We start from the raw sequence: 16,267 nt of genomic DNA, 5'->3' as shown, positions 1-16,267 counted from the left end.
TTACAGAACAAGATTATTGTTTTTTTTCTCTCTATAGTTACTAAAACAGATCCAGCAAAGAAAAGTGAGAATATTGATTATCCAGTTTATCTGGGTTGGAAACAGGTCATCTTTTTTTCAAAGGTGTTTTGTAGTTACCAACTTCACAGTGAATATTCTGTAACATGGCATAGGAAAAGTCCTTTATCATTCTGGGCAAGTTTGGTTCTCTGCCATAACTTATAATACTCTAAACCTTTCCAAAGTCCACAGTGTCGTCTTTTTTGTGTACACATGGTCGTAAAAAAAACAAACAACAAAAATCAACCAAACAAACAAACCTAAACCTACTTACAATCCTATTTTCCTCATACCTGAAATCTCCTAACCTGGCTGACTTGTTGGAGTGCATTTCATGCATTCTTAGCAGATAGGATGAAGGAAACGCCTCATTCTGTGCAGCTGGAGGCTAGAAAGTGTGGGGAGTTCATGAACGTGGCTTGTCTTCTGCTGCAGTCGCTGCAGTGCACTCAGAGCTGGCTGGGCCCAGGAAGGATCCCGACCTGCTGGACACAAAATGAGTGTCCCACATCCAGAAAATTTGACTGATGTGATCCTGCTGACAGTGAGTTAAGGTAAGAGAATTCACTGACTTCCTCAAATGTTTCCTTATAGGGAGCATAGAGGAATAACTTGATGAGAGGGAATGCCTGCTTGTTAAATTGTGGTTTGCTACTTGGGAAGTGGGATTGATTTTTTTTAAAAAAAAAAACAAAACTGGTTTGAGCTACATGAAATCAAGAATGAAGAGTTCCCTGCCAGATGCTCCAGTAGCAGGAAATCAGGAAACTGCTGGCAAGGTTGGGGAATGTAAAAAACATTGTAAAATATTAGCTCAACAGCCACCACTCTTATGCCTGTCTTGACCACAGGTCCTTGTCCACACGAAGAAGAAATAACTTGGCCAAATATTTGCACTATTTTGCCATTATTAAACACATTCTAAGAGTAGTGTGATACGAGCAGAATCCATTTCATCCTGAGTTCCACTTCTACTCTATTTTGACAATGGTTTGTGGCAGACGCAAGTTGGAAGGATTTCTGCCTTTTGCGGACTTTGTGCTGGATGGTGGAATAATAGGAAGTTCAGGTAATGAAGGCTACAGTGCTCCAAATTTAGGTCCTGTCTCCTGGGATATTAGAATCCTTACGCACATATGATCACTGAGATGTAACTGAGGTTATACCTGGCCTTCCGTTGGCTGCTTGTTGGAAAGCTCAAGAGATTTTTAGGGAAATAGTAGAAAGAAAGAGGTAGATGACCTATTTTACTTTAAAATACATTATTTTTCCAGCATTTTAACTGGTCACAATCACACAAGCTGCTGCACACAAATAAACAATGCTAAAGGAGCCCAGAATTAATGTCAGGAGCTAGTTAAGCATATTAATAAAGTGGTACAAAGACATGATGGCTTGTACTGAGTCAAGAGTGGGAAAGGTGGTCCTCTGGGCTGGCGTTAATGCATTCTAAATTGTATGTTGATGTGTAATGCTGGAGCAGAGTAGGAAAAGCTGCTTTGCTTCTTGCTCTTGAGATGACTCCTTGTCCTTTCTCAGGCATTCTAGTTGCTCGTGACAATTTTCAGTGGCAAGTATTGGCCCCTGGCTGAGCAATTGTAAAGTTCCCTGACCCAAATAGCAGGACACTTTCTAAAATAAGACTGGGAAAAAACAGTGTCTCCTGTGCTCGAAGTCCTTCCAGTTGTGTGGCTGGGTTGTGCTAGTTCCTGCTTCCCCTCATAGGCCTAGAGAAAGTGCCTGTGTATTGGGAGGAAGTGTTTCTTTAAGTTTTCCATATCTGGGAAAGCTGGGTCAGTTTTAAAGTTGTGAAAGACTGTGTTCTTAATCAGATACTGTGACCTTGCAGTCCTGTTCCCACTGCTGTGTTTAGCTGAATCTAGGAGGATGGGGAAAAAGCAATAGAAATTCTAAAATAAAGACTAAGGAGCTCTAGAGTTTGGACATGAGTTGGCAGTTGCTGACAGGAGATTAGGTCTGGATGAGCAAGTGACCATGAGTCAGGGAGAATTGAACAGAGCACATGGTTGGAGATTGAGGTAATAAGCAAAACTAGACATGGAAGCAAATAATAAACATGGAAAAGAAATTTGTAGGTGAAGGCTTAAGCATTAAAAGAGGGATAGATTATGGCTTGACAACCTTAATCCTCATATTTTCAGCCTGAGCAGTTTTTTTCGTGTGCAAGAAAATTCTGAGAAACTATTTAAAGGCAGTCTTCACAGGCACTTCAGAGTATCCTTTGAGACACAGATGAGTGTAATGTTTATTTGGAATCTTCTGAGGATTCGGGGGTGTATGACTAGGAAAGAAATCAGATAAATGTGTTAAACTAGGTTAAGCAGTGCTGTGTATTGCAGGGTTAGTTGGATGGAAACAGATATCTAATGGTTCATGAGGTTTTATGCACTACAACTGACTATTGGCCAAAGCTTGCCCTGATCTCTGAAAAATAACAACCTTCCTTTTGCTACCAAGATAAATCAATTATACTATGCAGTGTCATGAGCTGACAATGAGATTGGAAAATTGAATGGAAACAGCAGACGCTTTACTGCGTTTGTAGCCTGAGCCTTGCTAAATATGATTTTGATTAGAGCAGGACTTGTGAGCTCTGTCTGTGAGCTTGCTCCTTCGTGGCCAGAAACTGTACAAATGCATGAAAATTATTCTTCTCCAGGGCAAGCAGTGACATTCCTGTCCTACTCTTACCATATCTGGCAGCAGAAATTTTTAAAGAGAACAAAAAGGAGTCTTAACAATCTTCTGTTGACTTCCTGCAAACTATTTTAGTGTAGTTCCTGCCTTAAACCTGTAAATTCTGGCTGACCCACAGTGTGTGTTTCAGCAGTCTTGCTCCAATGTTTTAAGCACCTGGCAGACCCATCATGATCCTAGGTAAGTTGTTTCAAACAAGAAAAGGTTATTTCTTTTGGTTTTGTTTGTTTTTTTCTTTTTACTTCAATTTGCCATTATTTTAGTTTCCAATAATTTAATCTGAATGTCTTTTTCTAACAGGTGAAGCTATTCATTACTCTTAGAAGTTTTTTTTTTTTGAGATCTGTGCTGACAGTGATTAAGGTGCTTCAGACTTTACCTTATCTAAAATTATTATTTTCAGCTGTTATGTAGTATAGTGGGGTTTGGGTTTTTTTCTGCTCTTGTTTTGTTGTTTGTTTGTTTGGTTTTTTTCACTCTGTCCTTGTGTTTTTTGAATACAAAAACCTAAATTGGACAAAGCATTGTGATAAGTTCACCCTGAACTTCATTCAGGGATAGTACCACCTCTGAATTTTTTTTTTTTAACTGTTTCAGTTCTTCCAGAGGGCACATTTGCACAGTACTAGGTCCTAAGCCCAGACTTACAAAGTCAGGGTGAGAAATGAAAGCTGATGGGTAGATGTGCCCATTCTGCCCAAGTATTTAATTTTAGGAATAGCTAATAAGGAAATCAGTAAAGAGGAGGTGCATGGAAGAAGAGGAAAACCAGAGAATCTAATCCTACTAATAAGTGTTCTTCTGGCCCCTACCATTTTTGGGAGGAAGCTGGGATCACCACTCACTAGGCACTTGAAGTTGAATTCTGTCCCTTTGACCTGTCTGGGTTTTTTTGGTTTGTGTTTTTTGGGGTTTTTTTGGTTTTTTTGTTGTTTTTTTTTTTACAGGGACTGTTGGCGATTAAAAATGGAAGAAACAAGGAAGCTTTCCCCAAAGCCGAGTAAAAGCAAAGAGCCTGTGAAAACAGAATGGGGATCTCAGAGCGTGGTGTTCACCTATTTCCAAGGGGACATTAACAGCATGGTAGATGAACACTTTTCTAGAGCTCTCAGCAATGCCAAGAACCCCCAAGACCTGAGCACAAAGCACAAGGGTGAGACTGTTGTCTATGAAGCCTGGTGTTGGATGGGGGTGACTGGCTTTCACTAAGGAATTTAAGATCCGTTGAGCTTAAATTTGGAATTGTGTGCAAACAGAAAGCAAGAAAATCATACTTGTAAAACCCTAGGTTATGTAGTTGGAACTTCCTGGGTAAATCCCTGTGATTGCTGGAGTAATTCCTAAGCTTTCCATGGGCCTGTTGGCAGGACTAGATCATCATTTTCCAGCCAAGTGTCCCCATCACTATTGGATGCAATAAGTGCATTATGACTTGTCATCTTAAAAAAAATATATTTGTCTAAGCTTGCAGCTGTCAAAAACCTGCCTAAATTGGTGTTGTGTAGTACACATTTAATACTTAGTAGAAACATTGATGGTAGTGGTCTAATCTGCCTTTAGTATGAATTTGTGGTTGATTTTTAAGATAAGCAGCACTAAAGTGATTATATATTTCTGTAAAAATTAATATGCAATCTGGTAGCATTCCCTTGGAAATCCACTGGAATTTGCCTTGGGGAAAAAAAGTAAGAATTGATGAGACTTCAGATGCTTTTTTTTCTCTTTTTAAGTAGACAGCATGTCTCCCCATCAGTGGAATTTCTCTTCACATTGCTACAAATCATATCCATCATCTTCTTCAACAAGCATGGCAAATTCTGCTCTGAATTGTTCTGCTGCTGGTGTGGTAGGCCAGTGCCAGCCATCATCTCTGTGTAGTCGTCCAGCTCAACCTGCAGATTTATGGCCCTTCCTTCCAATTGGGACTCCCAGTGTAACCAGTTCAGTGTATCCTCACACCCTCCCTGACCTGCATGCAGCTGATGAGCTGATCTCTGACAGGAAATACAGTTCTCTTCTTGGCCTTCTGCAACAGGAAAGGTGCTTAACATCCATGCAAGAATGCACCATGAAGCAACACTCAAGTTCTGCTTGTATGACTGGACCTGCAAGGTTACAAAATATGAGTCAAAGTTCAGCTCCTGGGGGAGGTAAGAAGATGCTATCACTTTATTCTTTTATGACATCTGATGTAAAGTGACAGAATAATACCGTCTGTTCCTAAGCTTTTCAATCTGGATCCAGCTTCAGGCAAACTCACAGAAATATTTTACAGTAGGTAACCCTGATATATCCTGTGGTACTTGGGATCAATTAGCCATATAGTATGGGTTAATCAAAAAATGTGTATTGACTACTGACACAATATTTCACCTTCTGGCTTGGCTATAAGCTTGACTATAAGCATTATTCATAGTGCTATCGCAATCTCTAATACCCATGGATATTAGGTGTGGTGTGTACCAGATACTCCCTCACTGGGACCAGAAAGAGGTGGCCAGGAAAAATCCCTGAGCAGCCTCTCTTACTGTGCAGGCTCTTTATGTTCTGAGTACAGGATGGGAAACTGCAGCTCTTACCAGCATGACCATGGGTTTTTCTACCTCCCAGTCTGTCCGTAGCTGGAATGATGTGGGTACAGGGGCTGGTGGACCGGCCTCGCCTTGGCTCCTGGCTAAGAAATCCCTGCCATGAGGCACTGCTGCTCGGCCTGCCAAAGGTTATGTCTGCTCCCTGAAAATTTCCCAGAGCTAATGCAATTCACACAGTGATTTTGTTGCTTGTTTATTATCCACAATTACTAGGAATCCAAATCCTAGGTACTACCAGCACACAGCAGAAAGATGCCTGAAGTTCATTTATGTCCCCACAGTGTCTAGATCTGCTGGATAAAATTGTTCTCTTGTGAGTAATTCTGTCTTTGTGAAGCTCTCTGGGGTCAGGCTTCCTGGCCAAAACACTGATGCCTGTTGGGGTACATCTACATTGCTGTTTCTGGGCGTTCCCCAGTCAGGCAGCTTGACACTGGTCTCCAGGAAAAAGGGTTGTGAAATTGTTTAGGAAGTCTGCTGGAAAAATAGAGTGTGTCCTACCTGGTGCTTCCAAACAAAAAAAGATCAGGCATGTGATGAAGCCATCCTGAGGCCTAGGTTTTGAAAAATAAGCAGCTGTGAAATACCTCCTGGTTGCCCAGTTTCAGAATTGCATCAGCAGGAATTTAGGAGAATGTGGGCTAAAGACTGACTGCAGATACAAGCAGGAGTTTATCTACAGTTCCTCTTTTGAGGATACGACAGAGCTATGTTGTTATGAGGACCCTGACTGTAGGTGTTTTGCAGTCTTACTACTGCTAGAACATCTAATGCCTGTCTGTGGCTGTTCATGGTAGAGTGTCTGTATCTTCAGCTGGAATGCAAACTTTCTGCTCATGGTGTATGAGCAGAGGTTTTGTGTATGTGTTGCATAGGGGCTCGCCCTATGCTTTGTGTAGCTAGTGAATGAGAATTTCATTACTTTAAAGACAGTGTCTGAACTGGGATCTCGTTTATGAACAAGGTAAGGTGCCCTCTTCCCCAAAGGGAGTAATGTGAACCTATCAAGGCTTGGGAGCCCCAGGAACTGACTCCTTCAGAAAAATACCTATTTCATTAAATTAGTCTTGTGTTGATAACAAGGAAGCACTGCTAACAACAGTAGGCTTTTTTCCGCAAAAAATTCAGAATGAAAATGAGTGAGGAAAAAATTGAAAAGGCAATTAAACAGCTCAGTATTCCCCAGCCATTACAAATCAAAGCCCTTTTTTTCAGGATGTATACAGGGCATTTCTGAATATTTGGGAGCCTTTAAACAACACATATGTAGCACCATCCTTGTGATTATCAAACAGCCTGACAAGGATCTATAAGAAATAGCTGGTCCAGGTTCAGAGGGAGTCTTTAGCAAATCCCTAGGATGTGTGCATTTAGTTTGGCTGTAGGAGTCCTTGTTTCCTGGCTCTATCTGTTAAATATACTTCTCCTTGCTCTGTGTCGTGTTTAAGAACAGCTGATGTTTATATCTATGGAAGTGTATGTTGCTGTGCCAGACAGCACAGAGCTCCTCAGCACCTGTGCTATAGGCTGGGCTGCAAAAGCACAAGGTTTCTTTAGTAACTACTGCCTACTTTTATCTCTGTGCTGAATCTCTGCTCATCCCCAGTATTTTTATTTTTTTTTTTAAGCGAGGAAAGCAAACTCTTACCAAGGCTCAGAAAATCCCAGTGTAAGCCATGCCACTCCAGGTGAGTAAAGAAACCAGCAGGTTTAGAACAAATCAGACAGCAGACTTGCTTATGCATGTAGTATTAAAGATGCTTCCTTGTTTGCTTTTGTATTTCAAAAGCTCATTTTTCCCCCAGATAGAACCACCACCTCCCATAACTGCATTAACAAAGAAGAAGCAAAACTCTACATTATATTAAAATGAGACACATGGTTTGTTTTGGGTTTTTTTACCCCATCTACCTTAGTTTTTGTGCTTATACCATCAGGCTGCCATTTCACAATGCCTGTTTTGCACTTGCTGTCCAAGTTTCAGATCCCAAAAAGATAGAACAGCCCTTGCTTTGTACCTCAAGCACACATGTGGTAGCACTGCTGCAGTTTGCACCAACAAACCCACCGTACTGCTGGGTGAGTTGTTCTAAGAAATTATTCCCAAAGCATTCAGGCTTCCATATTATTTGTCTCTTGACAGTGGTCATATCCCATGTTGGTTCTTTGATGTACAATGTTTTGGGAATACTTTGAATGGGTCATTCTGGTTATTCCAGTAAGTGTTCTTCTGCACCAGACTCCAAGGTGCAAATTTGTTTGCAGATCATCTCAAGAGATTGCAAGGACTGTGCTGTTTGACTGTCCTGATGCTGCTGTGTCTTTCAGGTATTCAGCTTCATGACAGAAGACGAAATTTGTACTTCTAGCACCTGAATGTTTCCACTTTGTTCTGAAAGAGAAAGTTATTTCAGTGAACATTTTATTATTTGCAACTGTGAATCAAGAAGAAACCAGCTGCAGCTAATCCCATGTTTTTTTGCTCAGCTGGAGGAATACGTGTACTATTTACTGTTTGGGGAATGACAAAATAACCATTTTCTGTACAGTAAATAATTTCTAATGTTTTTGCTGTTAATTTGGCAGTATGTTTGTTGTGGCGATATATTGTTTATTTAAGGCTTTACATGTAGCCCTCTGGAAAGGACTCTTGCACTTTTTAATTTTTGTGTTTATTAATTTACCACCTCCTGATAAGAAGCACAATTCTTATCAATACAGCTGATAACCTGTAAGTACAGGGATGCAGTTAGCATAAATTCAGTGCTGCAGCTTCATAGATTTCATTGATTTGATACCTCCATGTTTCTTAAAATAATCTTAGGCCGCTGGCAAGAGACTTCAACCACAGGTCAGCAAAGCACATTATTGTATTTATGTTTCAAAAGTGCAGCAATTTGTGACCATACTTGCAATTCCTAGGAATACTCTTCAGAAGTTTGTTATATTCCTATGCCTGAAGGCTCTGTTTTGCCTTCTCACCAATATATAATCATCCTCTAGAAAGCTGTGAATTCACATTAGCTCTGAGAGGAAACCTAGATTCTCATTGGGTGCAATTAAAATACCATTCAGCAAAAAGCTGCAGGTAGGAGTGTTCTATTTTCCCAGCCTCTCTGCAGGTGTAAAAGATTCTTTTTCTAAATAAGCTCTGTGTTTACTTCTTCCTTCTCCACTGGTTATGCATTAATATAATATAATATAATATAATGTAATGGAGTATGATTATCTTTTTGTGACAGCTCTATGCTGTTCCTGAAGGCAATTTGACCTCTGAGTTCTCAGAGCTTGTGATTTTATAGAACAAATCCTGAGCTAGTATAAATGTTTGTGACAGATGCACCAGATAGCTCTGCTGCCACTGCTCCAGTTATAACGCCTTGTGTAATTTAATAAATAATATGAGCTTAGCAAAATCGAGTGTTTATGGAACTAATATAGAAACTGAGATTTTGGAAGTTCTTTTTTAAATTTTACAAGTTTGGTTTAGCAGTTACATGTTCTACATCAATCTGAGATCACAAGGGGAACTGTTTTAACTAAATTAATAAAAGATTTTTTTTCTTAAATAAAAGTTTAAGAATACTTCTCTAAGTAGTTTTCTTTTGTTATACCAAGTCACTTAATTCTCTGTTTTTTTAAGGCTACATCCTCTGTGGGCCAAAGCAAAGATTTCCAGCCTGTACTCTGTACATCTGCCTTACTGGCATGTGCTATAATTCTAGTCAATTATAATTCTATTTCTTCAAAATATTGAAATATATTTTTTCCTCCCTCTTCCATCCCTTCCTCAGGAAAATGCTTATATAATTTCTCTACACGGTCTGAGAAGTGTCTGTTTAAATGCTCTTAAATGCAGTGCTTTCTTGAACAATTTGTTTTACAGCTGGGACTAGTCAAAATAACTTATTAAGCCCTTGGTTCTGGTGAATCAGCTAAGTGGGGTTGGACGGTGTAGGGGAGAAAACCCCTTGTTTTTAAAGGCATGTCCCTTATTGCAATTTGCCTTTAATGATTTAGTATAATAGAGTTTTAAACATTTCACAGAAGTTCTCTACATCAGATAGGCTTTTATTTATACATGTGTAGGTTAAAACAATATAAATATACATATATGTTCCTCTAGAATATTTGTCTGGAGTGGAGTGTTTTTTGTTCTCCAGCCCAGACTGTTGCTGTGTTCCTGTGCTGCCCTGCTGCTGTCATGCTCCAGTGACTATCTTCATTCCCATTCAGTGCATACTCTCCTTGCTGGAAAGGACTTGGCAGCTGTGATGCTGCATCCAGCAGCTGCCATCTGGTACTTCCAGATTCCTATTTTCTGTCCCTCCTCTGAATGCAGCAATCCCGGAGGGTCTGGGAGAAGATATGCTGGATGTTTCCCTTTTAACAGCCTCTGATTCCCTGACTGCTAATGGACCTTTGCAGAGACCATTCTGAAGGATAGACGGATGCCAGGTGTTACATCCCTCAAAGTGTTCAAAAAGTATGTGCATGTGGCTCTTGGGGATGTGGTTTAATCATGAACACAGTGATGCTGGATTTGTTATCTGGGAGGTTTTTCCAATTGTAATGATTTTATGATTTTTTAATTAATTTACAGACCCTGTGAGAAACCACTACTTGTCTTTAATTGGGTGTCCTCTAGTTCAGGAATACTTGTTTGCACAGATGGCTTTTCTCCTGTCATTTTCTGATGGGCAGATGAGATGCCAACTACATGATTTATGAGCTCTGGTCAGAGATTAATGTATCTCTGAGATGCATTAGGCTCAGAGATTTATGTCAAGCACTGGATATTCCTGCCCTATGTGGAGTCTGGGCCTTTTTTTACTTAGCTGCAGGGACCGGTGTGCATTTTTTCCACCATGTGTGTGGAAACTTTGCTGGCATTTTGCTCTGATTCCTTACATGAGCTGGCTCTGGTCCAGGTCCTCCTCTGATGGTCAGATAAACCTTGTGGGTGGTTGGGAGCAGCAGGCTGGCTTAGCTACTCCACCCCACTTTAGTCACTCATTAGTAGTGTTAAAAATAGTCCCAGACTGTGGTGACAAACGAGAGATTCTTTTGCTATGAAAGAAAAAAAAGTGTTATATGTATTAAAAAAAACCCAACCAAAACAAAACAGGAATGCTCATCCCTTTCAAAGAAGGGAACACAGACTTTCATTTCCTTTCATTTTTGTTCAGGTGCCAATTAATTTGTCCCATCCTGGGTGAACAAGGGATACCTCATATACCCATGTAGCAGGTAGCCTTTGGTAAACACTCACCCATCACCGGAATTTTTGGCTGTCTTGTGGTTTTTAATCCCCTTTTCTGACAGGCTTTACCAAGCCCAAGCATGGCAATACTGATTCAGGGTAAAAGTGTTGTTCCACCACTTTGTTCTGTGTTCTGTTTTCCTGCAGTGTCTGATTTAAAACATTCATGTTTTGGGCTCAGGGCCCTATTCCACATAGCTGCTGACCCACTGAGAGTTTTGTACTCCTCTGAGCTAGCATATGTCTACACTTGGAGGATTTCGGCAGAAACCTGGTGCAAACTGGTGGTTGTGGTGCCTTGGTATCCGGAAGGGGTTTCAGTATCACAGGCAGCATCAGAGGGCTCTTTGTTACTGCTCTGACAATATTGCTGCACAAGCAGTTGCACTGTGGTCGTACCCTACAGGTCACAATTTATTTACTGTGGAGGTGCAAAAGTGGCTGGGAGGTGGGCAGGCAGCCACTGGGCTCCCCAAGACAGCAGAGAGGATGTTTTCAGGTGCCTGGAGCCGTAATGGAGCTGGCTGAGTCAATGTGAGCCAATTCAGATGTAGTGCTCCCCAGAACAGGGTCCAGCAGGAGTGCCCACGGGTCCCTGTGAGACACCATGAACCTGTCTGAACCCAGTGCCAGGATTTCACTGCTGATTCATGCTGTCCTCCAGCCTGATTTCTAGGTGGGGGTTAAGCTGGGTGCAGCAAAGCCCTCAGAAAAGTGGCTGCTTCCCTGACCTTCATGCTCACCTCTGTACCCCCATCTCCTTCCATTGCCCCACCTCAGGATTTGTGTCTGACCACAGACGTTTGTGTTTTCTCCATCTATCTTTCTCCAAAAGGCTAATGCTGGAATCAGCACAGGCTTATAAAACTATTATCAAGCAGCATTTCATTCTGGAATGCAATAGTACTACAGCTCCTGCTTTTACAACCTTTCTACCTGAGATAGGGATAAAATAACAGCTCTTTCCCATACAAAAATAAAGTTTCTGTGCTCAGAATTATAAAAAAATAAATTAACTCCAAGATACTGTGTTTTCCCAGAGTGCAGTGTCACTTTAGATAGAAAAACAAATTGCGTGGATGGAAGGAAACTGAATGTACTGAACACCCAAAGGGCATCTCTGGTGACTGAGACCAGCCTAAAATAATCCTGTACTAGCTGTCTGTTGGACACTGTTACCCTGAGCCTGGAGCACAGTGCAGAAGCACCCATGCTCCATGGGCTCCATGTGAACAGCCCAAACATCATCAACTCTCAAGCATGTGCTGAATAAATGATACATAAGAGAAGGTGCCATGTGCAGCTCCCCAGCCAAGGAGCAACGTGTACAGTCTGGGTGCCATGCTCAACCCACTCCAGTGGAAAGCCCATCAGCTAATTAAAAGTGATGGGCAATAAGGACAGTCCTCCAGCTGGACTTTTTGATGCATAAAGTTGTTTGGTTTTTCTTTTCTAAGGTAGACTAATTAGATTCTAAGAAAAACTGCCTGGCTTTAGTCAAAGCTGTCACGTAACCAAGACATTTAAGGCACGCGACACTATCACAGTTCCACCCCACACTGTTTGTTGGTGTTGGATTTGTGCCACATTTTAAGATTAGCATGAAAGCAGTCTTTTTTCCCTCCGTTCCAAGGTTGCACTAGTGACTGCTGACTGTAATTGTGCAAAGAGCAGTCAGGCATTATTTTGCTTGCAAATGATAAAGGGACTTTGCTAGAAAAACAGCATTAAGAACTGTGCCCCTTTTGGGTGCCCAACAGCTAAGTTCGTTGTGTAGCACAAAGGTGAGTGATTTACTCTGAGTAAAACAGCAGGGGCAGGAGAGGCTGGGCTTATTTCCACTCTGCTCCATGCAGGATTTAAGGACCCTCTTGCTGACATCTACATTTGCAAACAGAGCATGGAATGATTGCCCAACACCTGACCTGGACTATTTGGACTGTTTTTCTTGGTTTGTTCAAATCTGTAGGACCAGGGTCATGGTTGCACTACTGTTTCTTGCACAAAAAATTATTGCAGAGAATTTGGTTTATTAGATGGATTTAAGGCACAAAATCCACATGTATCACCTCTAAGGTGGTGCATTGAACAGAGTTTCTCAGTGGGGCTCCTTTCTCCCTCCCAAGCCAGGGATGAGCTGCTGATAGAGCATGAGTCAGGACAGAGCCAGAGGATGAGCTGGATCTGATGAGTAGGCTTCCAGGTCTGCCCTTCAAAACACGCTATTGTGGAGTTCATCTTGCAGGAACACCCATGGGATGGTGGAACAATGGGGAAGATCAGGAGGCAAAGTCACAGTGGAGCTCACAGACATGGGCAGACAACAAGTCAGGGATGTGCTTCATCCCTGCAAGGCATCCTGGGCATCATCCTCCTGGCACGGGCACAAGCAAGAACCCCCTGCCTGCACAGAAATCTGTTGTCTGCCCACAGGCTGTGTAGAGGCATCCCAAAAAGCAGTTGCGTTTGTTTTTTCTCTTGCTTCACAGGAAAGCAGCCTGAAAATACTGTTGAGAAATGACAGTTTGGGAAGCAGTTCTGGAATCGTCCTGCAGGGCGCTGATGCTGCAGCAGGCTGCCAGGCTGCTCTGATTCTCGGCAGTTTTCCCACATTGACAGGCTGCAGGGCACAAAACAACCGTGTAACAGTGACTAATGAGAACGGCTGCCTGTCTCTATGAAGAAACTTGGGAAGGGAGGGGTTTCAGGGAAATAAGAGCCTTCTCTATTGCTCCTCCTTGCCTGGGAAAAGTGCTTTCTATGACTTTGCAAACTGGGGAGCATGACAGCCAGATTTATACCCCTGTGCAAATCCACCCCCGATCTCTCATACGCACAGCTGCAGCAGGCACAAAAATCTGCTTTAATGAAAAGACTGAAAAGCCCAGGATTTCCTGGGCCGATTCTGTCTTTTACGCTTATGAAGGCAGACACAGGCTCCCTCAGATGCAGCGGAGCGTCAGGAGCTGCAGCTGTGGCAGTCCTGCCCACGCCTCGGACTCTGTTTATGTCAATAAAAGCAGGAATGTTGCACATCTTTGTAGGCACAACCAAAGGAAGAAATTAGTGTCTCTAGTCTCTCTGGCTCAGTTTGTACAGTTCTGGGATTATGTTAATCTTTTTTAGCAATCTTGAAAGGAGGGAGAGAAATCTGTAATTAAATCAATACATATGTAAAGGAGTATCTGCCACAGAACCAGTTTTACTTCTTTGTGTTAAATGTATTTCTGTTGACACATTATTTGTGACATATTCTTTGTATATAAGGGTGTCATTAAATTGGATTTTGGCTTAATTTAAGCAATTGAATGAGTCAAATCATTCTAAGAATTTGCAGGATTTTTTAAGCTGTTACATTGGCTCTTGGTGCGTGTTCTTGAGACTGTCTCAACTGACAGCTATTTTGATGATTTATGATTATTCAGAAGTAGATTTGGATAAATTATTCATAACTTGTTTTTGGGTTTTCACTGATCAAATGTGTTTGCATGTGAAACTAAGAGCCCTTCTTGCAAGCCTGCATTCAGATCTGTTTGTTTCCAGACTTCTCTAAGAGCCCTTTGGAAGCAATGGCTTCAATCACTTCAGTCTAATTCCTTGGTGGCTCTGAAAGTATCTCTATTTTATTCATCTAGCATACAGGAAAAATACTGAGAGCCTATATTCTTCATGGCATGAAAGAAGATACTGTTATTGCCCACTTAGGAAATTAATCGTGTCTTGCATTTTTTCTGAATGCTCAGTGCTGCTGTGTAACTGAATATTCAGGGATAAATGCGATCCATTATTTTTTGTTTGTTTTCAGAGCTTGGACCCCCCTAAATCTCTCTTAAAAATTTTTAATGTGTTCCCAGCTGATCTCTTTGGAAAAATAATAGACTGTGCTGTCTGTGATCATTCATTCTGGAGAGCAGTGGCACTCCAGGGGTTGCTGGGCTTGTGTTATGCTTGAGTGCTGCTGCTGTGTGGGTGGCAGGGTCAGAGAATGAGCATCTCCTCCTAACTGAGGAAGTCCAGCTGTGTCAGTACAGCTCAGTCAGGAAGGCTGCTTGATGTCATCCTGTTATATATGTATTTTTCTGCAACAGTTTCTCACATGTGTGCATAGTCCCCTGTGTCATTGGATCAAACAAATGTTGCATCACTCTATACTTTCTGGGGTTTTTCTTTTTATCTCCTGCTTGTGTTACTTCCACCTCTAGGATAGAAAGAGAGTAAGAGCAGTCAGAACAAAATGTCAAAAAATACCCAGTAAATCCAAATGTCTGGCTAATTCTGCATATGCCAGCACTTGGTAGTTATTACTCTGTGCCTGAGGGCGTGCAATATGTTTCCACATGTGCCATCAAGTTTGCCTCTGGTTTGCGAGTGCACTCATGGCGCTGCTGGGGCTTGTGAGAGATACATGTGCAGCTCCTGGATGACAGATGCCAATATGATGACGGCATGTTAATAATTCCAAGAGGCTCCACCAGGACAAGGCTCATCTGCTGTGGAGATGTTCAGAATGGAAAGATGCTCAGTGTACCCAAGGACTTTTACATTTGTCACATTCTGCTACTGCTGCAGTCTTTGAACAGTCCATTGGCCATATAAACAGCAAGAGAACCAAGATTAGGTAATGGTTTAGGGCAAGGAAGACAAATAATACCTTTTTGCCTTTTGATAAAAGAAGAAAATATTAGGTAAAGCCACCTGCAATACCCAGTGGAAGAGGGATGATGTAAAGTGAATTCTCAGGGCTGAGGAAATGAAAGCTGTAGAGCAGCTCAGTAAGGATCTGCTTTTGTGGTTCATGATAGTTTTGCATGCGTGGGCACTGTAGTGTGAACCTACTTCTGGTTCCATTGATTTTTTTGCCATGCAAATCTTTAAAAATCCCATCTGAATCCTCTTTTCAAAGACCCCAGCAAGCACTCCAGAGGCTTCATGATCTGCTGTTATGAAGGAAATCTGCGGTAAATTTGGCTTCCTGCACCAAACCCAGGACATGACTTAGAGACTCTGTCTGCATCGTGTGTCAGTGCAACAGAGCTTCACAGCTGCATGCTTGTGGCAGCACTAAGACTCAGCATTGCACTACATCACTACTAGCTGTAGTGATTCAGCTCAGTTCTTGGAAAATCAGGGTGAATTCCTGGGTAAGGAAGCCAAGAAGGGTGGTGATGTTCCTCAGGAGCTGCGTTGCAGAGTAGGAACTCAAGCGTAGCTCATGGGAGGGCTCAGGCCTTGTGGTGGGTGGAGACCTTGCTGCCAGATGCCCATCCAGCCACTCAACAAGACAGGGGAGAAAGGTAAGATGAAAAAACTTTGACACAAGGGCTTGGATATGACTCTGCAATTACCATCATGTCCAAAGCAGACTCAGCTTGGGAGGGAAAAAAGGGATTTTGCTTATCCTGCAGCCTAACTTTGCGATACAGTGCACTCTGAAATTACATTGCTCTGCAAATTAGAGCTGGCATAGCAATTATTTTCTATATAGGCTTAATCTATATGGCTGTTTATATCTCTGAATCTTTACCCAGCAACAGAGATGCCTCATTTCACTGGTGAGGAAACTGGTGATGAGACAAGGTGACTTATCTGAGGTATCATAAGCAACCAGACACAGGCAGCAAGAGAAAGTGAGTGT

General features: G+C 41.8%; 2 protein-coding genes across 8 annotated transcripts in view; both read left to right on the top strand.

Annotated features, from left to right (window-relative positions):
- Positions 1 to 401: 401 nt before the first annotated feature.
- Positions 402 to 8,943, top strand: VGLL1 (vestigial like family member 1). Of its 7 annotated transcripts, XM_058847717.1 has the most exons (7): positions 402 to 614; positions 2,909 to 2,958; positions 3,079 to 3,141; positions 3,726 to 3,931; positions 4,509 to 4,928; positions 6,998 to 7,057; positions 7,698 to 8,943. In XM_058847717.1, exons 4-7 carry the CDS (start codon positions 3,745 to 3,747, stop codon positions 7,736 to 7,738), a joined length of 708 nt encoding a protein of 235 aa, XP_058703700.1. In that variant the 5' UTR covers positions 402 to 614; positions 2,909 to 2,958; positions 3,079 to 3,141; positions 3,726 to 3,744; the 3' UTR covers positions 7,739 to 8,943. The 7 variants fall into 7 exon arrangements, with proteins under 7 accessions (XP_058703700.1, XP_058703702.1, XP_058703698.1 ...); XM_058847719.1 differs by lacking the exon at positions 2,909 to 2,958; XM_058847715.1 differs by lacking the exon at positions 3,079 to 3,141 and having other exon boundaries at positions 2,912 to 2,958.
- The window catches only part of CD40LG (CD40 ligand), a 24,777-nt gene continuing 15,902 nt past the window's right edge, over positions 7,393 to 16,267 (top strand). Inside the window, exon 1 of the mRNA XM_058847713.1 lies at positions 7,393 to 7,697. The gene's annotated coding sequence lies outside the window, so the exon portion shown is untranslated. The remainder of the gene's footprint in view (positions 7,698 to 16,267) is intronic.

Source organism: Poecile atricapillus, chromosome 12 (genome assembly GCF_030490865.1).
Source record: "Poecile atricapillus isolate bPoeAtr1 chromosome 12, bPoeAtr1.hap1, whole genome shotgun sequence".
NCBI classification, from domain to species: domain Eukaryota; kingdom Metazoa; phylum Chordata; class Aves; order Passeriformes; family Paridae; genus Poecile; species Poecile atricapillus.
The sequence above is the reverse complement of the archived record's forward strand: the minus strand, read 5'-3'. Positions and strand labels throughout refer to the sequence as shown.